At 44.5% G+C, this 15050-nt stretch overlaps 1 protein-coding gene across 3 annotated transcripts in view; it reads left to right on the top strand.

The window, feature by feature from the left end:
* LOC140687380 (trafficking protein particle complex subunit 9-like) overlaps nt 1–13948 on the top strand; it is a 71103-nt gene extending 57155 nt beyond the window's left edge. The window contains exons 1-3 of one of the 3 annotated variants that reach the window (XM_072943812.1): nt 7554–7825; nt 11904–12475; nt 13865–13948. In XM_072943812.1, the coding sequence (XP_072799913.1) occupies nt 12051–12475; nt 13865–13874 (435 nt within the window). In that variant the 5' untranslated portion in view covers nt 7554–7825; nt 11904–12050 and the 3' untranslated portion in view covers nt 13875–13948. Of the gene's footprint in view, nt 1–7553; nt 7826–11903; nt 12476–13864 lie in introns of those variants that run through there. The other 2 variants (XM_072943813.1, XM_072943811.1) reach the window with 2 other exon arrangements.
* Nucleotides 13949–15050: the final 1102 nt, after the last annotated feature.

Here is a 15050-nt window from a genome sequence, read left to right as displayed (position 1 = left end):
TTTTTCTTCTATTCTGCACATTGTCCTTTAACTATATTTTTTTTAAACATTAAAACAATTTCTTTACAGGGGAGGTAGTTAGATGTAATGATTTATTTTATTTTTTTGCAAAGCACGCACTCTCTGACTTGAGATACCCTTTTCCCCTGTCATTTCACTTTCTTGATGATGTCCTTTGTAAGAAAAAGATTTTAATTTCGATGAAGTCCAGTTTATCTGCCTTTTTCTTCTATCACTTGTGCTCTTGGTTTTGTATCTAGGAAACCAAAGCCTATCCTAGGCCCACAAAGATTTATACTGTGTCTTCTTTTAGAAAGTTTATAGGTTTAATTTTTACATTTCTGTCTGTGATCTATTTTGAATTAATTTTATTTGTTATATAAAATATGGGTGTTCAGATTCCAGATTGATTCTTTTGCCTGTAGATACCCAGCTGTCCCTGAACCATTAGTTGAATAGACTATTCTTTCAATGGAGTGTTTTTGGCCCCCTAGTGGAAAACTGTCTGTAAATGTAAGTTTTTCCCCTTGGGTTTTTATTGTGTCTTTTAGATTTATTTATCCAAACTTATGCCAGTATCATACTGACTTAGTACTATAGCATTTTAGTACACTTTAAAGTGAGTCCTCCAACTTTACTCTTCTTTTTCAAGGTTGTTTTTGCTGTCCTGGGCCCCTTGCACGTCCATGTGAATTTGGGGATCAGTTTTTCAATTTTGCATAGAAGTCAGCTGGAATTTTGATAGGGATTCCACTGAATATATAGTTCACTTTGAGGATTCTTAACATTTTTAATAATATTGTCAATCATTCCACGAAAACGGGATGTCTTCCATATATGTAGATCTTTTAAAATTTATTCTGGTGATACTTCAAAAAGTTCAATGTACAAATCTTGTAAATTTTTGTTAAATGTATCTCTCACTTTATTCTTAATGCTGTTGTAAATGGAAAGGCTGAATTTCTTATGGGTGGGACTATGTATCAATCTTCTTATTTGTAGAATTCCTTCACAACAAATACCCTTGGTATATATTTGCTACATAAATCTATCCACAACTATTCCCCGCCCCGTGTTATAAGAAACCAAGACCCAAGGTAAGCTACTTGAAAACACCTATGTGGAAGTAAGAAATGAGACCCTTGGGTGGGTCTTTGTGCAGATGATACTGAGAGCTTATTCAGAATGGGTTCTTCTTAATTACTTTTAAACAACCCTTTCAGTGTATTTAGTCAGATACATTAAGATTATGCCCTTTTGATGTGCGGAGTAGCTAAGACTATAATTTTCAAATAAATTCTAGTGAGAGTGTTGTACTTGAAACCTAATTTGCATCAATCTTTGAAGATTTATGTTTCAGGAGCTTCGACTAAAGAACAACTGTCTTTATTCTATAATGAGAACTAAATGCTCAAGCAACATGTAAGAGTTTGAGCAAACTGCCCCCGCCCCGTAGTGCTGGGTGGCTGCAGCTGTAACTGGAGTCAGCGCTTACCTCTCCCAGTAGGCTTGTGCTGATCTGCTCAAAGTGGTTCGTCCAACAGTTTGTCAGTAGTCTGTTGGACAAAGTCATAAAACATTGATTGAAGGTTGCTAGAATGCAATATATTCTTACTAATATTAAGTAAGCACATATTGAATGCTTACTGTATGATGGAATTGTCCCTCAGCCTCACATGAATATTATTTCTCTTGAAACCTCACATATTTCCTTGTTATTCTCACTTTACAGATAAGGAGACTGAGAATTAGGTCTTCTCTCTTTTGGGGGGAGCTCATTATTAATGATGGGCAGTTGTAAGGAAAAAGATATTGATTCATCATGAGAAAACATTTTTGTGAGAGTCAGCAATGAAGATGAACACTGAAGAAGATGATCATTGTTCGAGTGAGACAAGCCCTGGGTTGTGCGGAGTCAGCATCCCTGTCCTAGACACGGCACGTGTAGAGCTGCGTGGTGGGTGAGGCGGCGCGGCCCTGCAGGGAACGCGGTTGCTGGGGTGTTAGGCTGTGCTCAGGCCTGGTTGGGCTTTCTCCTAAGGGGAGTGGACCATCATTGACAGATTTTAAGTAGGAGAGTGGGGTGCTCTCATAGTTCATATTTGTCTTCTAGAATGTTTGGAAACATTTAGAAGGCTTGGCAGGAGATGATGTGATGAGTCAGAGTAGGGTGGCTGCGAGGTGTAGCAGTGTCCAATTTTCAAGTGGTTTTCAGGCCCAGGCTTGTGGCTTAGTAGCCGTGTCAGTTTGAATGACGCACGCAAGGAAGTGAAATAATTTATCTAATCAATTGAAGCAGTGATGTACCCAATTCCCAGGACTATTGTGGAGATCCAGTGAGATACACTGTGCAGTGTGCAACGTGGTCTCCAGCAGAGAGTCAGTGCTGAGTGAGTGCCAGTGAGTATCTGGTAGGTCAGTTGAGGGTAGTGGGACTCGGTGTCTGAGGATATCTGGTCCCTGAAGGAGGGGTCCATTCACATCTGTGAGTAATGGACCTGAGTTGGGAGACGCAGGGAGACCTTACCCCCCGACCAGGGGCCCTGGTAAGGACGGCTATGGGAGGAACACCGTGAAGTCAGCTCTTTGCATGTGGAGTTGGAGCTGCCTTTGAGACAATTAACTGCAGTGTCACGAGCTTAAAGAGGAGATCTGGGCCCAGGTTGTGCATTTTCCCAAAATCTCAACTCCTAAGGACGCCGAAGTATTGATCACTGAACGTGAAGTCATACTTTAAAGGACAAACGAATAGTAGTATTATCTCTGTCATCAAAGCTCACGTCTATTTATTCATCACTCACTTTGCTAATTGGGTACTTACAGAGCTCACTTCACCGTCCTCCCGTGGGCTCAGGCTCCACAGAAAAGAGCTGGTGAGACTCCCTCTTTTCTAGAATAAGACACATTAAGCTTGTAGACTTCTGTACCTTGCCAGACTTAGGATATTAGTTTGTTGGTTTAATTGTATTTTCTGTTGGCCATGTCCTGACAGGAGAGAAATTTTACCTCATGGTCATGTTTCAATTAGCTGTTACTGAGAATTGCTGATCTGATACATAGTGTATGTATTATATTATCTTTGTAGAGTAGTTATCATTTTTCTGTCTTTGCCCTTTAATTTTGTTTGCCCCTTCAGTGTTCTATTCTTTTTGGGGCCTTATTTTTTTTTAATTAAAAAATGTCTGTTAGCAGTTAAGAAAAAAAAAGCAAAGAAAAAATGCACATGAGTACTAAATTTAGAAAATGTCTGGTGTGTTTTCTGTCTCGGCAATGGAGGGTTCTAGAAACTCCTGAAAACCTTCATTACACAAGTTCCTTAAAATGCTGATTGAGAAATAAAACCTTCCTTCCTCATCTTTCAAGCTGCACAACTAATTGTCAAGAAAGTGAGGGAAAATTCTCAGAAGCCAAGACAAATGAGAAAACAGGGTTTCTGAGAGATACGTGAGCGTTAGAATCCGTGGTGTGCTGGTTGGCTCCTGAACTGATTTTCAGTTGCCTTGACAGGAGGGAAGGAGGTGAGCCCCAGACCTCTCACACTAGGAGTTGGATGGGTGAACATATAATGGGCCAAGCCCATCCTGAGAATCTTGCTTTACTAAAGGGTGAAATAGGAAAAAAAAATTCCTCAAGACAAGAGAGTAAGAAAAGTCAATTGTGTTGGAAGAGGGGAAAAATAACAAATCCAAAGTAAGGATATAGTTTAAAGCTGTTCTGGCATGAGAGTGACCACAAACTCCTGGCAGAAAAGCACAGCTACTCCTTGATTGATAAGTTGTGTTTTGAATGAATCAGTGAATAGCTATTCCAAAAAAGGCCTCCAGAGTCTTGTGGATCAAGATACTGGACAGCAAACACCTCTCTTCCAAGGTCTCATTCAAATAACCAGAAAGGTTTTAAAGGAAACTAGCAATAATCTGAGTTGTATTTATTGACATTACTATATGCTAAGAATTCAGAGGTGACTATGGAGTTGTCTCCTCTTTTATGGACCTTATTTTCTCTTTGGGGAGAAAAATGACATAGTTGGGTATCTTGGTGGAGGGAGGTGTTAGTCTGTTGCAATTAGCCAGGAGAGGAGATTAAGAAAACAGTGAAAGATGGGTGAACTTTTTAGCTGAGGACAGTCTTGTTCACTTGGCTTTTAATTGCAGGCTCAATGAGCTGTCACTGGAGGGACTAGATCTTACGGAGGATGGACTTAGCTCAGGCCTCTTTTGAATGGACAAGTGAACCTGGAAAAAAACAGTCAAATCTGTGCAGACATTAAAGTTCACTTGAACGTGCTCCATCCCTGAGCCAAAGATAGGACAAATATTCTGTCTTGAGGACAGAAGAGTGGTTTTTAAGGTTCTCCAAGAATGAATCCCATGGAACCGAGATGGCCAGTTGTCAAATTGAGACTTTGTTCTTTGGACGGTGTACCCAGCAAGGGTATTGGCCTTTTATATGTTTCCATTTGTCTTTAATACATGTCTGTTGATGAGGTCATGGGCACAAATGTTTGACACCTTGTCGAGGCGATTTTGGATACCTGCCTAGAAGCACGGGCACAGTTGAGGCTGCTTCATACATCTTGCAGCCCATCCCTTTCCCCGGCTCCGTGATCACGGCAGAGTGGTTCCTTGTTGACCTGTCCGTTTCCTCTGTGACATCATAACCCATGAAAAGACCGGAGCATATTAACTTGGCTTTGTTAAATTCAAAGAAACAGATCAAATATGGAGTCAGATTTGCTCTTTCCTATTTCAGTAGTACCATGGAGACGGCAGTTTGGGCAGCTTTTTGTAGTGTCCTGGAGGCTTTCTCTTTCAGCTTCTGGGCGCCTCTGTTGAAAACACTTCATAGCTCTCTGGCCTGCTGGAAAAGCACTCTGCCTGTTTTACCCTGAAGATGTGTTCTGTTTATAAACTCATCTCTACTCCTTGGAAAACAACTCAAGATAAACTCGGTTGGTTTTCCACCAACCATGGGCAGGGGTGAGGTAAACCGTGTTATTATTTCATAAAATAATAGTAATAATAGTAATAGTAATAGTAGTAGTACTTGTAGTAATAGTAATAGTAATAATAATAATAATAATAATAATAATAATAATATTAATAGAAGTCTTAAAACAGGGACAGAGCACATCGGAGAGAGACAAAAAATGGTTTCTGGCTTAAATCAAAAGTGATGAGTAGTGATTCCATGGCTGCTGTATTTGCTAAGCTAATTACTCCTTTGCTCCATTACACATTTCTTTTATCTGAAAAAGTAATACAAGGAAATGGTTTAAAAAAAACTCAAACAGAGCACAAAAATACACAAGTGAAAGAAGTTTTCCCTCATCCTCTGTCCTTTCAGCCCTCTCTGGAGATGCCTCTGTTTACTATCCTTTGGGTGCTTTTCCAGATATGCTTTGCACATTCCCACCTATGTATGTAAATTCCTTTAAAATTTTAGTTATTTTTAACTTAAAGGGATTTAAATCCTCAAGTGGCTTCTGGCCGGGTAATATAACAGAACAAATCTGACTCCATATTAGATCTGTTCCTTTGAATTTAACCCTATGCTCTGTCACCTAGGCTTCATCTTGCTTGTAAAACAATGTTGCCTAGAGCCTGAAATAAACAGGAGACCCTATTCTAAAGGCTCTGACCTTTAAGGATATTTAACACTTTTTCATTCATTAAAAGATAGCAAATTGCAGAATAGAAAATAACGTTTCTTTTGTTGGAGGTTTACAGGGATCTGACCCACGCAGATAGCTGCAAGAACAAAGGATTCTAACAAGAAGGAATTCCTACACTAAGAAGTTTGCACTAACCAAGCACATAGGAAAGGAGCCTGAATTGTGACTTGGGGAGATGGTTTTCCAGGACATTAGTTTGCCATCTAGGTCTACAGAAACTTGCTATTCCATGCCCCAACATCTGGTCTCCCAACTTATTGGCCTGTCCTGCACTGGCCTGTCCTGCACTGAGGAGAATTAATTTCGACTTGGTAACACTCCTATCTGCCTAGAAAGCTGGGCACTGGAGATGAGTGTTATGGAAACAGGCCAGCCAAGAAAAAAGCACCAATCGGAGTGTTGGAGTACTCAGAATTATTATGCCGGTGGGATCAGAGGGGCTTCGGCTCTGAAGTTTTGAGTACCTCCAAGACGTGCACATGAGGTTTTAAAGGCTTAATTACAAGTAAGGGGGGATTAGCCAATAAGGCTCAAAGAACAAAAAGCAAGGAATAAGTACACTGGAGCTTATCAATTTGTAATAGATCACATTACTGACACTTGTTGAGCTTGGAATTACGAGTTAGGTTGTTAGCCCAATAAACTGACACTAAACTTCAGATATATGAGATAGCCCAGCAGAATTTAGATCAGTAAACCGACACTTATCACACTTAGATTTGTGACTTAGCTTGTTAGCCCAGCTGGACTTTTCCTTCACATGAGGACAGCTGTCCCACACCCAGGGAACTACTGTGAGCCCTTGATGTTTCCACTAGGGTTGGGTATGGTTTACCCAGGAGGGATGGGGACTATGCACCAACACTCAGGCAGTCTGCTCTGTCTGGGGCTCTGATCTTGTACCATCCCGCTCCCCGCCAGCCCAACACCTGGGACAGTGGAGCTAAGGCAGAGATCCTGCCTGTCTGTTTCCCAGCGTGTAAAAGGGGAATATGTGCTCTTCCCAAGGTAGTTCTGAGCGACAACACCTGCGGGTGCTTGGTTCTCAGAGCAACAGAAAACCCAGCTCCGCGTGGGGGCAACGGGTGTGATCTCCCTAGGGTTTCTGCAGAAGAATCGGATGGAGGGTTGGATCACGGTGGTAAAATTGAGCTGCGGGGCTTGAAGGGTTACAGAAGGGTACAGAGGCAGGTCTGCCGCCTAGGGGTGCCCCAGAGGTAAAGCTTTTTTTCTCCAACTCCGCTAAGTCCCTACCTTCTCCAGATCCCTTCCTTCTCTCTGCTCATCCTGTCCATCTGTATCCCTCCAATTTTCCCGTCCTCTCCACCCGCTCCCATCTTCTCCCTCCCTCGCTGTCCCACCTTCTCTCACAGAACCCAGAGAGGATCGCTGGCCCTCTTGCGCATGCGCAGTCAGTGCCAAGTGGTCCGCTGGTTGGGAGCTCCATATCCGAGCCGGGGATCGGGCCCAAAGGCTTCTCAACTACGTCGCCCGGTAGGCCTTTGGTTCCTGCCTGGGGCCGGGGCCTCTGACTGTGGAAGTGCAAGGTGGGGGGCTCCCGGGAAAGGGGTCAGGCGGCTGCGGTAGGGCGGTCCGCCTGTCACAGACCCCAAGGGCGTTAGTCAGCCCGTGTTCAGATGAATTGCTCAGGCCAGACCCCTCTGCCAGCGCCACCTGCCCCGGCGCCCCGGCCACAGTGTCCAGGGCCTGGTGTGCACCTGCCACCTCTCACCCAGCCGGGATCCCCTCAGTCCGCGGCTGGCGTCCCCTTCCCCTCTCCCTCCCGCTAGTCCTCTCCTCCCGGGCTTCCTCTCCTCTTCCGCCGGCCCGTCCCCGCCCCTGGGCGGGCTGTGTCCCGGGTGGGCGGGGTCTGCGGACCCGGACGGGGGCGGGCGCCTGGGAGTGGGGCTGGGGCTGTCCTCCGAGCGAGGCTGCAGCCCGCGTCCCCCTCCCCGCTTTCCCTGCCCCGCGACCCCGGGGCTGCCCTGCTCTCCCTTTCCCGCTCCCTGAGGACCAGCTCTGTGGCGTGGGCGCTGCTACCTGGGCTGAAAGCCTCTGGCTCTAACGCCCAGCTTCTCCTGGTGGAGTCGGGAAAAGGGAGCGTCACTGCTAAGCGAGGTTCTGTCTACCCCCTCCATGTTTCTGCCGCAAGTAAGTACTTTTAACACTTTCAGGTGTTATGATGGCGGTGCTTGTTGATGTCACGTGTTTTTATAGTGAGAGGGATTGCAGTGGTGAAAGCAGGGCTTGGTTCTGTTAAAAACGAGCTGAAGGCATGAGGCTGTGACATCCTCCTTCCTTCCCTCTCCCAGGGTGAAAGGAGTGACCATCGATTTTAAAAAGATAGTTACAGTCCCTAACTAGCCCAGCCCAGCTAGTGTGTGTTTACAGGAACAGCACCACCAGAGGTCTTGGAGACCCAGGGATATTGCAGTCCTAAAGTGCTCCTGGCATAGTTTGGCTTGTTTAGGTTTTTTGTTTTTCTTAAATTGTGGGACAGACTAGTGTATAAACTGAAAAATAATGGTCAAGAAATAATTTTCATAGGACAGTTTTATTATGATATAGTTCACACACCATGAATTCCATCCATTTAAATGGTACAATTCAGCAGCTTTTAGCATATTCACAGTGGTGCATCCATTATTATTCCAGAACGTTTTCATCACTTCAGAAAGAGCAGTGGAAATGAATGACCTATCCACCCCTCCCAAGTGGTGGTTCTAAAGAAATTTCTTGGCTATTCCTGACTATAAATTAACTTGTTATATTCCAAGAAAAATCTGGTAGGAATTCTAACAAGAATTGAAATGAATCTGTCTATCAAAACAGGAAGAATTTATACCTTTATGGCATAAACTTCTTCTACCCATGAATATATCTGGGACCCTATCTTTTCATCTGACCGGAGCCTGGCCCATGGGAAGTCCTCACTACTTTTTGGGCTTGTGAATGATGAGATTCTATACATTGTTAGTTGCAACTGTAGCCTTTCACAGAAGAGAAAAGTAACCTCAGTGAAGCAAGTGACTCTCTGATGGTCAGAAAGAGTGACAGCCAGTGCTGGAGTGATCCAGTGGACTTGGTGTTTGCAGCTAAGTTTCTCGACCACCTACAGTTAAGGGGATTAGAGAGTTCTTTTATTTTTTCTTAATGGCGTTGCATTTATTTTTACTTATTTTTTAAAATTATTTTTTATTTAGGTGTAGTCAATTTACAATGTTAGTTTCAAGTGTACAGCAGAGATTCAGTTATAAACATATGCATATGTATATATATATATGTTTTAGATTGTTTTTAGTATAAATCACTACAAGAAATTGAATATAGTTCCCTGTGTTATATAGCAGGTCCTTGTCATTTATTTTATATTTACTAATTTGTATCTGTTAATCCCCCCTTTCCTGCCTGCTAAACACAGTTTGCTTTCTATGTCCATGAGTCCATTACTAGGAGCACCTTTTTTCCTAGTAATATATGCTCTTTGGCTGCTTTCAGTTTCAGTAATTCCATCTTATCTGTGGGCGCTTTTCTTCTGGTGGCCTTAATGTGGTTTGCACACGTGGTAATAGAGATCTGTATTTGGGAGAACCCCAGGCCTCGTGTAGTCCCTGGTACAGAGTGCCCACTGAATTGATGCTTGAACTGGGAAAAAAGCACAGTAAATGTTGGAATTTCCACTATGGTTGAGATTTCTATAACCTCTTTTGACAAACTTAATATTGGCTGCACCCATTCTGGGTAATTTGGTGGAAATTCATGTTATGGTGGTGAAGAGACGGTGCCTTGTATGCTTCTTCTCTTTCTGTTTTCTAACACTCATTCTCCTGGGCCTTCCAGATCCTCCCCTAGAAGTGCCAGGTCTGGCTTGGTGCTGCGCTGAGGCAATATTTGTTAATAAGGCCCTTTCCTCATCTCTTCTGAGCCTGCAGTTCTTTCTCTGCACAATGAGGGCTTAGACTAGATAACTACTTTCCAGTTTCTTTTAAAGCCATGTTTCCTTTGAGAAACAGAAAATGCAAATCTCTCCTCTCAGCCCAACCCTTTAGATTTTGAAAAGTCCTCCAAGGAGTGACATAGCTCTTTGTGGAAAATGAATGTGATTGTGATTCCAGGTGACACAGAAAAGACTATTCAGAGATTGATTGCAGGGAGAGGGCAGGAAAGGGGCAGTATGTCACACTTTCTAGTGTGAGCACTGGAGCAGGGGCTTGGATTTAAATACGGTGTCTGACGTGGCCTCTCTCTAATCTTGTAGAATGTGATAAACTTCTCTACCTCAGTTTCTTGATGTGTCAAGTTGGGGTGATAATATTTTAAGGCTTTTGTGAAACATTATGCACATAAGCCATTTGTGTATGGGTAGAAACAAGACCTGCTAGGGATTCAGGGATTTGTTTAAAAAAAAAAATCTTGTCCATAGCACTCTGTCTGTGTGTATTTAGTAGTTCCTGAAGGGTGAGGGTGAGTCTAAAGTCCATCGTGGGACAGGTGGCCCATGGTTATCTGTGCCCCTGAATGCCCCCTCCTCCCCAGTCCTCTTCCTCTGTCCAGGATGAAGTTCCCTAGTAGATTTACTCAGAGGTATTGTGAAAATGGCTATTCATTTTATTGTTTCACCAAGAAGGGCTGCCATCATGATCTCTGTGGTCAGGTTTTGAAGGGCTGCCATCATGATATCTGGTAAGAATTCTATGGAATTGGGTGTTTCTATTTAATGAAAAGAAAAAAAATTACAAATAGAAAATTAGAACAAGGGTGGTCACATGGGCTCTTGGAAGTGGACACCATTAGCTTTGTTAGCTTCAGGTGCTGTGGCCTGTTGCCACGAGGACCCATTATCTTGCACTGAAGTTGGAGGTACCAGTGGGTTCAGTGGGAATGTTAACTGAGTGCATTTCATGATCTGGGCATTGTCCTATTTCTACTGTGTGTTCCTTATTTGAGACAGTGAGCTCACCTAACCTCGAAAACCTCTTTAAAAAATTAGACTTTTTATTTTGAGATGTAATGTAGATTCCCATGTGGTAGTAAGAGATTATATGGAGAGGGCCTATGGACCCTTTGCTCAGTTTTCCTTAATGGTTCCATCTTGCAATATTGGGGTACAATTCATTACTGACTCACTAACAATTTGAGGTTTGTGTTATTGCCCTCATTTCTATTCACGATTAAATTGGGGCTTAGAGAAGCACACAGGCCTGCCCAGGTCACACACATTGTTAGTGCAGAGTCTGGTGAACGTGGGCTTCGGATTATCAGGAAGTATCATTATGATGGTCTTTGGCAGGGAGCAGCATTCACTTTGCTTGTTTATTCATTCATTCAAGAAACATTTATTGAGTGAATTCTGTGGGTCAGATGCTTTCTTAGGGTTATCTGATTCTTCAGCAGTACTGAGAATCAGGTAATGTTTATATTTTTTAAACTGAGAAAATTAGGTCTGAGAGGTTATAACTCCCCCAAAGGAAGAATAGCTCATAAAGGGGGGATAGTACATTTGTACAGTCACCACTTTTTATGCATGTGGTACCCTAGGCATTTTACATTTGCAAACATCCGTAATCCAGATATATTCTTGAAAAGCAAGGATTTTTTATAATTGATGTATAGTCAAGTTTACAATGTTGTGTCAATTGCAAGGTGTTTTTTGACTTTTGAATTAAAAATACTTTTTCAGGAGGGAAATTAGGTGTATTTATTTGTTTGATTTTTTAAAATGAGGTACTGGGGTTTGAACCCAGGACCTCGTACATGCTAAGCATGTGCTCCACCAATGAACAGTACCCTCTACCCCAAGGCAAGTTTTCTTATCCATTACTATGAAGCTAAGGGGTTCAAATAAATTGAATAGAATTACAGATCTTTTGATCCTACTGTGGTCCTTTTCTTTATATTCTGCTGAAGGGGATTGGGGAAAGCATATCCTTTGTTCATTTCTTTATTCAGCATTTTTGAGTAGTGACTTTATATCAGAGCCTTGCTAGGTGCTTGGAAACATAAAATAAGGAATGACCCTTCTCTGCAGGGGCAGGAAGCCTAGACCAAAAACTGGGTAATGTGATCCGAGCTACAGTAGCCATGTGCAGACTCTGAGGACAAACTGTACCCCCGGATTTGCTTTGGCTTCCCTTGCCTTCTGTCTGGTACACACCAGGTCACCGCAACCCAGAAGGGCCCATAGCACACAGCAGAGTATGTACCTCGATCTCCTCTCCTGTCTCGGCAGGGCCTGCAACATGAGCATCCCTGACTACGTGCAGTGTGCTGAGGACCACCAGACTCTTCCCGTTGTAGTCCAAACCATGGAGATCATCTCAGAGGAGAATTTCTTTTGCATCTATCAGCTACTCACCTCGGTGAGCCATATCAGCCCATGTGGCTCCCAGTGGACACTCTGTATTCACTACAGGCACCGCTATGTGCCCGAGAATGGGTGGAGCGTCTTCCAGAAACACCGCAAGGTCGTGGGCCTTGTCACCATTACCGACTGTCTCTCTGCCAAGGCCTTGGAGAAGCTCCACGTGCAGAGGAGCTGTATGGCACCTCGATAATGACTCTCAGCTCTTTGTCTTTGTACTGCATGTGGAGGAAGTCGAGCAGCCACGCACCGATGTTGCCTTCAAATTTAGAGGACTGCAGGGTGGTGGAGAAGAAGATCAAGGACTTCACTGAGTCACTCTTCATCTTGCTCAAGTCCAAGTGGCTGGATGGTGGCCCCAAGAATTCTGGGGACAAGATCCCCCTCCTCTGCATCCTGTTTGAGAAGGAGGACTTCATGGGACTGGACACAGACAGCAGGTAAGTTTACCTGGAGGCCAGCCCACCCTGGCTGTGTGCCGGATTGCTTCCCTACATCCAGAAAGGGATCAGCAAGGAAGAAGTCTGTCTTGTAGCCAAGGGGGGATGGAGATGCAGCCCGCCGGTTTACAGACATTTCAAAGTGAATCCGCCTTTGTTTCAGAGAGATCCTTTTAGGGTTAGTGTGGACACTTACTCCCGCTTTACAGCCATGACCATGGTGGGACCCCTAGGGATGCTGTCCAATAAAGTAGCCAAAGCCACTGATGCTAGGAGCACTGGGGAGGAGGCTGGACTGAGCTGAGATGTGCTGTAGGTCAAATGCACATCAGACACTGAGGCTTGTCTAGTAAAAGTATATAAACTATCTCTTTACTTCCTATATTGATTACATGTCAAAATGATAGTATTTTACATACAGTAGATTAAGTAAGATCTGTTCTTAAAATCAGTTTCTAGTATTTGTTTTTTGTTTGTTTGTTTCTTTGTTTACCATTTTAAACGTGGCAAATGGGAAACTTTCTTTACATGGCTCTCATTTCATTTCTGTTGGGCAGCATATCCTGGGACAGTCTCATCCCTTTGCTTATAGATGAGATGCTGAACCCTGAGAGGCGGAACGAGGAGCTGGTTGAGCTGGGGCTGGAGCCGGTGTCTCCTGCCTCCCAGGCCCAGCACCTATTCTGCTCAGGCCCTCTCTTCTTGCCCGACAGCCTCCATGCCAAGTTATGACATCAGAAACACCGCCGGGGACTTCCGAATGAACTCCTTATGCAGGGAAAGGCGTATCACGGTGTATGGGACAGAGCAGGGAAATGTTCATTCTCAGTTTGTCCCTGTGATTAAGTCAACGGCCCCACATTGCCTCGGAAATACAGACGAGCTCTTTTGGGTTGCCTACCCCCCCAACTTCAGCTCTGTTTCCCGGTGTATCTGTCGTGCTGTCCCTCAGGCAGAAGAGAGTGAGATACCTTTTCCGAGACGTGGAAACCTTTGCTGGGGAGAGTGAGGGAAGCTGTGTTCCCCCGGCCTACGGCCTCTGTCCTTGAGTCTGGAGAGGGCTCATGGTGGTCCCACAGGTGACGGTCGGAGAACCTGGCACATGTTTCTGGGCCCGCTGTGAAGGAAGTGCTCTGTGATTCTTGAACTTAGCTAAGATCAGATCCTACTCTCTGGTTGTTGGTAAGTTGGAGGAGAAGATGCTAGAGAATTGATAAAAAGAATGTCTAGACCAGACCTGTGTGTGAGAAGCACAGGGGACACGAGTCCCACCTGCGAGAGACAATGTAGCGGGCTCTGGATGAATTTTCTGTTCCTCCCAGATATACCTCTATGACTTAAGGAAGGGGAGAGGCATGTCGTGGCCATGATCTGTGCTTGTCCTCTCAGGGCCCTGTGATCTACATGCCCGCACTCCCCATCTGCTTCTTAAGATGAGCTGGCATGTTTAGGAGCCTGGGCAATGCTGAGGGCATAGCTGCCAGCACCGTGCTACACCAAGTCTGGCTCCGTTCACCTCTCCTGTCAACCCCTGCTGAGGCCCCAGGCATTAGTCAAGGTAGGTGCATCGGTGCAACATAAGCAGGGACCACTTCTCCCCCTGGACAGACCGGTGAGTGAGCAGTGGAAGCCTGGAGCCCTGCCCAGCCCCCATGCCAGTGCCTCCTCTTTTGTCATAGGAGGCACTGGTGACATTTTTGCTCAACAAATGCTTGTCTCTGAGTCTGCAGCCCCACCAGAGAGAATGCCAGATTGTTTTTGACTTTTGAAGTCTGCCCTTGGGACTTGGCGGAGTAGCCGGATGTGTAATTAGCCCACAGTGGTTGACACTGTCACCATTGTTTACCCAGAACCTCGTGTACCAGGCATGGCTCCCAGTATCGAAATACAGCAGCGCATTAAACCTCCCTCCTTTTGGGTCTGTCTGTTCTGGTACCATAAGGGCTCAGCCAGCTTCTGAACGTCAGTGAGATAACGCGGCCAGTGAGCTCGGGTCAAGCACATTCTCCTCCAGTCACTTTTACCCCATTGTTGCTTTTAGTATTCCACAGTCATTAATTTTTTAAACAATTCTTTGGTACAGGAGCAGAGCCTAATTCTCTCCTGCTACTCTTGGTGGAAGTGAGTAAAACGGTCCAGACTGAAATGCGACCACAATTTGTAGCTCAAAAGCTGCCTAGAAGCTTGTAGGTTGAATTTTGGTTAGGGGCGCTGACCACGTTGGGGTCCCCCGGCAGCGCCGCTCCCCTCAGGCCCCTGCTTTCCCTGGAGCAGGAGGTGAGGGTGGGTCTCACCATCCCCTCGTCCCTGGCCTCACACACTCACGTAAATTCTTGTACATGCTGTCAAAATCATTTTTGTTCTTGTGTGTTTCTAATTTTCTCTTGTTCCTCTTTTCCTTTTTCTTTATTCCTTTTTCAATTGTACTGCCCAGTGAGCATGTTGTTGCATCTGAAAATGTGGGCTGTGCACACCCTGCATTGGAAATAGCCAGATTGCCCTCCATACTGTCTCCATCGCTTTAAAAAGCAAAATCTTAACAGCTGTCTTGATCCATGTATTATCCTAGTCATTT

This window comes from Vicugna pacos, chromosome 19 (genome assembly GCF_048564905.1).
Source record: "Vicugna pacos chromosome 19, VicPac4, whole genome shotgun sequence".
In the NCBI taxonomy this organism is placed as follows: Eukaryota; Metazoa; Chordata; class Mammalia; order Artiodactyla; family Camelidae; genus Vicugna; species Vicugna pacos.
Note: the sequence above shows the minus strand (reverse complement) of the source record. Positions and strands in the feature narration are given on the sequence as shown.